The 9,660-nt window shown below is 40.4% G+C and overlaps 1 protein-coding gene across 2 annotated transcripts in view; it reads right to left on the bottom strand.

Moving 5' to 3' along the window:
* Positions 1-319: 319 nt before the first annotated feature.
* MAP3K5 (mitogen-activated protein kinase kinase kinase 5) overlaps positions 320-9,660 on the bottom strand; it is a 208,202-nt gene continuing 198,861 nt past the window's right edge. For both annotated transcript variants that reach the window (XM_003790296.3, XM_023513499.1), the window contains 4 exons: positions 4,278-4,390; positions 2,959-3,071; positions 1,750-1,826; positions 320-1,086 (listed from right to left, as the gene is read on the bottom strand). In XM_003790296.3, coding sequence (XP_003790344.1) covers positions 1,026-1,086; positions 1,750-1,826; positions 2,959-3,071; positions 4,278-4,390 — 364 coding nt within the window. In that variant the 3' untranslated portion in view covers positions 320-1,025. The remainder of the gene's footprint in view (positions 1,087-1,749; positions 1,827-2,958; positions 3,072-4,277; positions 4,391-9,660) is intronic.

Here is a 9,660-nt window from a genome sequence, read left to right as displayed (position 1 = left end):
AGAGAAACAAAAATTAAGGAGATACAAAATTCAGTGTTCAGTGTCCACTCTTTGCAGACCCCTTAAGAGACATAAGAGTTGTTTGAGATAACTTGGGGCCTTGGCAAAATTACCCTGACTTTTCTTTATCTCTTTTTTTCTTCACACTCTTTCTTAAACCTCTGTTACCCCAAGGAACAACCTGGATTTCAGCTGTTCTGTGATCCCTTGAATAGAAGACAAATCCTATTTAATGTGACAGCTGAAGAAATCTGGAAATCTAACCCAGCAGTGTGTCCAGTTTGTCAACACAAAATAAGAATTCTTTAGAATTAAAACAGTATGTTGAGAGCCTTTTTAATTTTCAGAGTAAATATGACACAATAGATAGCTTTAGAACAAGCTAACATTACTATGATTCAGGCAGGTGCAACTGGTACAGTTCAGTAGTACATAAACGACTCAAACAAAATGTACTGGAGGCCAGAAACTTAAGTTACAAAATAGAGTCAATATTACAATTAACACAGATAAGTAAAAACCATTGCTCTCAGATTCTGCACACTTTAAAAAAAAAACAACAATCTTTATACAATAGTTGAAATTATGCATTTGTACTCCGATGATTAGAGCACATTACAGATACACATAAGCCTGTAGGGTCACATTTTGGTTTTGTTCCAGTGGTACACAATCACGTGAAATGTTCTATCTGTTGTGTGTGAAATAAACAATTTGGCTGGAGTGCAATAGCTGCTGAGTTAAAAATATTTCCATAAAAATGTTTAGGTTAAAATAATCCTCAGCATTCTAAGGCTGAGGATTATTTTGAGAGTCCTTATGAAGAGTCCTCAAGAATTATAGAAATAGAAGAAGTTAGGAAATTTCAGTGTGTTCTGATGTTGTTTTTTTTTTTAACATGAGTAAACAAATACTGGATTTAAAGTGCAGCTCCTTTCTCCTCTCCCTGCGATTCTCCCTCCCCCAAGATGATCATTTCTGTATTAATTTTTAGAATCTCCACCGAAGATTAAATTAGGCGACAGTCAAGTCTTTTTGTCTCGAAAGTCAACGATGGCCTTCCACAGCGTGCACAGCATCCCTCCCCTGTTTAAAGACACAAGAACATTGTGAAGAGAACATTTCATTTGAAAACTTGCCCTTGAAATATAGAAGTGACTTCTTAGCTTTCAGCTGCTCTGGTCAGAACATGAAGATGCCGAAGTCTTATCAGTCATTATGTATTCTTTTTGCAGATAGTTTCTCATCATCCCTGCATTCCTACCCTTCGCACTCCCACAAACTGCCAGGTCCCAAAACATCAGTTTCCATTATTTTCAGCATGTTTGAAATGTGTTCCTTTATAGAGGTAGGGGTGATAGTTGTATATATGCTAGCCCTTCGTTATTATAAGAAATTGTATCAGATGATATCGAGTTTTGGAGTGGCAAACCAACACCTCATCCTAATATTTCTAAGTATGGCACAATCGTGAACGAAAGTAAAGCCTTTGTTTAAGGCAGCTCTGGAGTATCTGCATGTCTTAACCTGCATATTCTTTAATAGAATTCTTCCAGTTGATTTTCATTTACTAATGTATAAATATTATTACAGTGCGCCCAAATTGCCTGGTCCAGCTAACTCAGTTTACTCAGAGAGCTCTGCCCAGAATTGCAGGGCTAGTTAGAGACCCAGCCCGGGCAGGGACCCAGATGTGTTGATCTTAGCCCCGTGCTCTTTCCATCATGATAGCTTAACAGAAAGTGGTACCTTAGTCTCAGGCATTTTAAATCATCACGTGTAACACAGTAGAGAACATCATCTAATGTGTAATCCTCAGCCAGAAACTGTAGAGAAAGTAAAATAGGCACAAAAGTGAAATGTTTTATGTACCTGTAATTATAAATAACAAACTCTATCCATAATGTAGACATTGGCAATCATTAAAAATGAGTCTAACAGGAAATCTACTAAAAATATAATTTCCCAGAATTACTAGGGGGAAGGCTTCCCTATTACAAAATAATTATAAAGAAACATTCCAGGCTCAGTGGCTCACGTCTATAATCCTAGCACTCTGAGTCTCTTGAGCTTAGGAATTCAAGACCAGCCTGAGCAAAAGCAAGACCTCCGTCTCTCCTAAAAATAGATAAATTTACCAGGTATTGTGGTGGGTGCCTATAGTCTCAGCTACTCAGGAGGCTGAAGCAGGAAAACTGCATGAACCTAGGAGTCTGAGATTGCTATGAGCTAGGCTGACTCCATGGCACTCTAGCCTGGGCAATAGAGTAAGAACTCTGTCTCAAAAGAAAAAAAAAAGAAAAGAAAAGAAAAAGAAAACAAAGATACATATCTATATGGCTTCCAAATACATAAAGATTACAAATGACACAGAACTTCTGAATGGTCTTTGAAGGAACAAATAAGACTCACTTAGAATTACATCTGCTGCTCATAAGCAAATGTTTGTATTTAAGAGGTTTGGTCCCATGTAGCTCTGTTTTTTCTCAAGTGGATAAAAAGTGTTCCTAGAAAGGTTGTTGCTTATACTTAATCTCTGAATTTATTTTCCTTAGCTAATAAAAGGTACTTTTCTGTAATTCAAGGCAAAATCAGAGTCCTGAATTTAAAGCTTTTAATTTTATATCATCAGTCACTACTTAACTGTGATTTGAGTCCAACTTAGAAGAGTGACTCTTTTGGATGACTTCATCATCTTCTCTGAGAACCTTCACATCCTCTAGTTTCCTCTTATAACCACCCCTGATCCTTTTCCTTCACAGAATTTACCAGTATAGAATTCTATTTTTATTTGCAGGATTAGCTGGTTATAGCCTTATCAGCTTCAGGAAGACAAGGCTGGTTCTGATTGCTCACCAGTATATCTCCCTATGCATATAATGTGCCTGGCACATAGCAGGCACTGGGCATTATAAAATAAAGTGAAAGAATAGTTGTCCCACAGATAGTTCTCTTTACCCGGCTTATAGTGTCTTCATCAGCTCCATTTTCTCGCAGCCAGTCAGTAAGTTCGGAATCTTCAGTATTTGTGCCAGGAGAATTTAGGGGACACACAGGCAATCCACTGATTTCTAGAAAAGAATTAAGGGGGGGGGGATATTGCTTCAGCTAACAGAGGTCATCTGAGACCCTCATAGTCAACAGACATTATTAATATATCCAGAGATTTTGCTCTATTAGAGAACAAACACATCCTGCTTATGTGTTTCTGCCCATGGAAACAATTGAGATTGGCAGTGTAAGTGATAATATAAATACAACTCAAGACAATTGACTGGGTGGTGCCTGTGGCTCAATGAGTAGGGCGCTGGCCCCATATACCGAGGGTGGCGGGCTCAAACCCAGCCCTGGCCAAACTACAACAAAAAAATAGCCGGGTGTTGTGGTGGGCGCCTATGGTCCCAGCTACTTGGGAGGCTGAGGCAAGAGAATCGCCTAAACCCAGGAGCTGGAGGTTGCTGTGAGCTGTGTGATGCCACGGCACTCTACCAAGGGCGACAAAGTGAGACTCTGTCTCTAAAAAATAAAAAGACAATTTACTTGTAAATGGAGAGGCAGAGCAATAAGGTAATGATACTCCCATTTTATACTTTCATCTCAAGTTCATAGTTTCTTAGAATAAGATCTGTGCATCAAATTATACTTTGTGTTTGCCATTCAACAAAGATGAACACAATTAGCAGAGAATCATTTAATTATAATAATTTCTTTTTCAAACTATGGGAGAGTCATATGCCTGAACCAATAATTATGAATTCTATTTTCTTCTAGATTAGCTGAATAAGATTCTCTCCCATTCCCAATTTCTCATAGAATAGATTTCTTAGAAGTTCTAGCCTTTTATTATGCCATCTTTATTTTATTTAATCCTCATCAAGTTACATATATCTAAGGGGAAAAAAGCTAGACTACATGGAATACAAATATGAAATGAAAAAAAATGGCATATTTTATTTTTGTCATCTCATTGTGAAATCCTTAAAAAGAAATAAAAACTAAAAATATGGACAGCCCTATATATTTTTACTGCATTCATAAGAAATGATAGTTTGCTACAGTTAAGAATTTGATTTTTTTCCCCCATTATGATCTGCCTTCAAAACCCAAACAAACACACAAAAAAACTCAGAATTTTATTTTCTAAGCAACTCTTGCTTCTAGCCATGGCACAAATGACAAGTTCTGACTAAGCCATGAATAAAACTGCCCATTGGCTTTCTTAGCTTTTTGTGCCAGCCTGATTTAACAGTATTACTTTAACATTTTCTGCTATTCACCTATGGGTTGGGACTTAAGCTTCAGGTGTTTAATTTCTTGGTCTTTTTCTTCAATAGCTTGATGAAGGAGTGCTTGTAATTCTTTCTCTTTCCGAACCAATTCTTCCAGCAATCTGCAGAAGAAAAGTGAATGAGTTGGCGGGATAATAAAGCTGGAGCTGACACAGGGGATCTTCTGGACATGGGGTTTACAAGGTATAGTAAGCACAGACACCCCTGGGATTTTACTGAAATAAAGATTCTGGTCCAGTAGGTCTGGGTGATGTCTGAGACTGCATTTTTTTCTTTTTTGGTTTCCTTTTTTCTTTTAAACAGTTTAAAGATGGAAATAGTTTATTCCATTCATAATTTGGTATTCCCCCTTTCATCCCTCACTCACAGATGTCAATAGTTTCCTCTCGTGCTTTCAGTATGATTTCAAGCTGCTCTGGTCTCCTGGTTAGGTGGCATCAGAGAGAACAGCACTACACCCAAACCCAGTTTCTCACCGGCCCTGTGTGGCTCCTAAAGCTGGAGCTAGAGCCCACCAGCTGACATTTACCCTCCATTTACTGCTTTTCTAATGAGCTCCCCCGGGACACTGACCATGCAGGTCTGCGGACTCCCACAACTAGTAGCAAAGCTCTGGAAGACTCTGTGCTTCCAGATAAGAATTTAAAACATCCGTTCCAGATTGTCGGCTAACAGCATCAGACACATTGTTTCTTTTATGACCATAAGTGTCTAAAATATAAATATGGGATATCAATAGACCTATATTTTATAGGAATGGCCACTCATCCAAAAAAAGAAAAAGTTGATAAGTATGGATAATCAATGCAAAGCAGAAAGGTAATCACTTTTCTTAAACTTAGGAAATTTGAATATTTGAAAAATAGCTGTAGGTGAGGTGGCCTAGAATACGTGGTACATAAAAAGTGCTCAGTAAATGTTAATGGTTGTTGCTGCCACTGTGGTTATCATTATTATTCCTCTCGCTTCTAAAGGGGCAATACCAACTGTATAAAACCATAGCGGTGTTGCTGATACACTCAGTTCCTAGCTGGGATCTGATGCAATCTCCAAAGAAACCAGAAGAAACTATGATGTTCATAGGATAGTTTTTACCCATGGAAGGGTCACCGTGAAACTGAGAACCAACTGGTAACCTACTCACTATTTCCCACACTGTTTCTCAGAAAAACATTCCAAGTCATGAAAAGAGACGCTCTAATTTTTTAGAAAAGTATCTGAATCATTTAAAATATAGAATTATTAATAAGATCAAAATAATTGTCGCATGCCCTGCAGTTCTTAACAAGCTGTATTTGTTTCATTTTCTGAGTATTGATAGACTTAACTGGGGACCAGGTTCTACCCTAAAGCTTGTTTCTGCCATAACTGACATGCCCTGAAGGCAGCATGGTGCAACTAACAGATGGACTGGAGTTGTGTCCTGGTTCAGCCACATACTTCCTGTGTTGACCTTAGACAAATTACCTAATGCCTGTGGGTTTGGGTTTTCTTATTTGTAAAAAAGAAAAGTAAAGGCCTGGCATGGTGGCTCAGACCTGCAATCCTAGCACTCTGGGAGCCTGAGGCAGGAGGGTCCCTTGAGCTCAGAATTTCTAGACCAGCCTAAGTAAAAGTGAGATTCCAACTCTACAAAAATAGAAAAAAAAATTAGCCAGGGGATTGGGGGCCACTGTGGCAGGTGTCTGTACTCATGAGGCTGAGGCAGGAAAGACTGCTTGAACTCAGGAGTTTGAGGTTGCTCTGGGTGAGGCAGACTCCACGGCACTCAAGCCTGGGCAGCAGGGTGAGACTCTATCTCAAAAATGAAATAAAGTGAGGTAAAGCTTCTGGAAAGGATAATTAAAAGAGACGGCATAGGTAAGGTGCCAGGCGCAGTGCCTGGCCTTTAAGAAGGGGTATTCTGTTCCCTGCTGCAGCTTCTGGCTCTGAAAAAGAGCCCTCTGAGGGCCAGTAGGAGTTCCCTTCTGGATCCCTAGGCCTACTCCATTCCCACAGGACTGAAGATGAGGCCTGAGGTAGGAGAAGGGATTCCCAGCAGAGAAGGAAGCACAGGTGGGATAAAAGCAACATGATGACAGGCTGAGAAAGTGGGTCTGAGCGAGGCAGGTACACAGAGACAGCGGCGCGGCACACAATCAGGGTGACGAGGTGCAAGTGCTGAGAGCAAGAAGGGGAAGCAGAGGGTTGCAGGCAAATTTTTATCTACTCCAACATGAACAATATTCAAAGAAGTGGATAGCAAGCTCTGTATGAACCTTTAAGTTGGTAATTTTCTGTCTGGTCTCTCTACATGTATGCAACAGTAATGGCTTATCTTATTGTTTTCTCCAAGAACATGGTGACATTTCCCAGAATTTATCCCATCTTAGTCTAGACTATGTAGTTCTTTCTTTTCTTTACAAGCCAGAGCTTTGGCAGTGCCTGTGGCTCAGTGAGTAGGGTGCCAGCCCCATATACCGAGGGTGGCGGGTTCAAACCCAGCCTTGGCCAAACTGCAACAACAACAACAAAAATAGCTGGGCTTTGTAGCAGAAGCCTGTAGTTCTAGCTACTCGGGAGGCTGAGGCAAGAAAATCACCTAAGCCCTAGAGCTGGAGGTTGCTGTGAGCTGTGATGCCACGGCACTCTACCCAGGGCGACAAAGTGAGACTCTGTCTCTAAAAAATGCCAGAGCTGTAACGTTAAAAGCACAGTATCAACGGGTCATCTCATTTGTCCCAAATCCAGCTCTCAGAATTTATCTTAAGGATAAATTGATCCAGTCCATCAACTTTACTTTTCTGTTGTGTTCATCTAATAGAGAAATACAAGATGCCCTAAAAGTCACCCAGAAAGTCACCATAGATAGGGAAGTGGAAAATCATAACTAAATGTACCTTTACTTACAAAATAGTCATTACAAAATGTCTACAAAATATTCTCTACATGTTGGCTATCTTTTTGTAAAATTTTATAATGAATATTTTGTCAATAAAGGTATATTTAGCTAAAATTTCCCATTTCCACTGTATATGCAGTATGGTGACTTCATGGTGACTTAGGACACACTGTACTTTGAAATCAGGGCAATGTTCTGCCTCTTGTTCGCAGAGAAGTATGGCAAGTATCTGCCATGGGGTCAATGGTTAACTCAGCTGAGTGGGCGTGCTGAGGTGGGTTGGTAATTCCAGAATTGCAAGATAAGGAAATCAGATATCCAGTCAGCCCCTGCTCCATTAGATTTAATAATGTCCCCACATCTCCTTGTGTGAAGTGAATTTTCAGAACACTTTAGGTAAGCATAGACTTAAATAGAAGTAAAACATTCTAAAGCCATTTTGTTACTTTCTGCCATTCAGTTCTATTGAAGTTCAAGAAGAACTGGATAAACCCGATTTACCTTCATCTGTGATTATCCCAAATAGTATAAGCTTAAGATTTTTTTTTTTTTTTGAGACAGAGCCTCAAGCTATCCCCCTGGGTAGAGTGCCGTGGCATCACAACTCACAGCAACCTCAAACTCCTGGGCTGAAGTGATTCTCTTGCCTCAGCCTCCCAAATAGCTGGGACTACAGGTGCCCACCACAATGCCTGGCTATTTTTTGGTTGTAGTTACCGTTGTTTGGCAGGCCTGGGCTACATTCGAACCTGCCAGCTCTGGTGTATGTGGCTGCTTGAGCTACAGGCACCACCCTAAGCTTAAGATTTTTAATACCAGAGTTACAGACCTTCCTAAAAACAATACATTAACATTTCCTCTGGATTTATTTTGCAATACATATACTTTTATATTTTAAGTAATGTTCAACTGAAAATCACAAGGACTGATGTAGACAGGAGCAGCCCCTTATTTTAGCCACTGGGTGCTTGCCCTAAAGTAGCTGCCCTTTCTTCAGCTCATACGTGAAGCAAATTGTCCCTCATCTCACTTTTATTAGGGTGATGGAGCATCTGTGGGAGATAGGACTGAAAAAGAAAAAGGAGGCCAGTTACCCCACAGATTTCACAGATTTAAATGCAAATATGTACAGGAAAAAACATAAACATGTGGGGTGTTGTGAAAAATGTAGCCATGCATCAAAATAAGAAATGTGCAAATGTTAGTCTTTTTCACAGAAATGGGCAGATTTAAGGAGTAGCCTTCCGCTAACTACTGGGAGACCCTCAAGAGAGACAGGTGAAGCTTCGAAGAAAGCGCCAGTGGGAGCACAGCAGCCCTTGGGGTCTGGAGATGGCGGTGCCAAGGTGGAAGAGAGCACAGGGCCAACCCAACGGGCCAAGGAGAGAGGGAAGGGGCCCATATCCAGGCTGCACTGCAGAGGCAGATCCTATTGACACAGCCAGGGTGTGTAGGCAGGAGGTTTCAGGGCCAGAAAAGCAGATATACCAGCTCTTTGGTAAACAAAGTAGCTTTATTGTGGGTGTAATTCTGACCAGCAGCCATGGGTGGGGAGGGCTGGAGCAAAATAGTAATGAGTAAATTTCCTTTTCCAGAGATCAGAGCAAGGGTCCAAAAAACTCCACGAAGGACTACAAGATAGAATTACTCAAAGAGAAATGATTGCCATTAACACCCGCAATGGACAGGGTGTCAACCACTGAACTTGTGCTTAAGAAAAGGAGTCATGAGGAACAGCCAGTTGTTTTTTTTTCTTTTTGGGACAGTGTCTTACTCTGTGCCCTGGGTTGAGTGCCATGGCATCGTCATAGCTCACAGCAACCTCAAACTCCAGGGCTCAAGCAACCCTTCTGCCTCAGCCTCCCAAGTAACTAGGACTACAGGCACTGGCCATAATACCCCACTTGTTATTTTCCTTTTTTTAGTAGAGATGGGAGAGTCTCACTCTTGTTCAGGCTGGGATTATCGAACTTGTGAGCTCAAGCAATCCACCCGCCTTGGCCTCCCAGAGTGCTAGGATTATAGGCGTAAGCCACTGCACCCTGCTTGGGACACCAGATTTAGATGAAGTCTCAGGAAAAAAAGAAAGACCCAAGTTCTTTTCTGCTAAACAGTAGAGATAGCAAGTAAAGAGCTGCATTTCAGAGGATGAGACTGGGATATGGAAGTCAGCCAATTTTCCTCTATAAAAATGGATTTCTCTACGCACATCATAGAGGACATGTGTATACGGATTTAGTTAATTGTGCAAAAAAATGTGTTTCTGAAGATAGGATGAGCTCTGTACTACTTGTACTAAGTTTGCTATTTCAGCTTACCTTTCAAAACCTCTACTTTATGACTAGAAATAAAATACGTTTAGAATTTTCAACAAAGGTTTCTAAATGTTTGAACAACTTTTATTGATTCACTTTAAAAAAAAAAAACATGTTTTCACTACAGAACCAAAGTAATAAAGTCAGTTTGCCGCACATGTCAACTGCAGCCAGT

Source organism: Otolemur garnettii, unplaced genomic scaffold (assembly GCF_000181295.1).
Source record: "Otolemur garnettii isolate 467f Iridium unplaced genomic scaffold, OtoGar3 scaffold00042, whole genome shotgun sequence".
NCBI lineage: Eukaryota > Metazoa > Chordata > Mammalia > Primates > Galagidae > Otolemur > Otolemur garnettii.
Note: the sequence above shows the minus strand (reverse complement) of the source record. Positions and strands in the feature narration are given on the sequence as shown.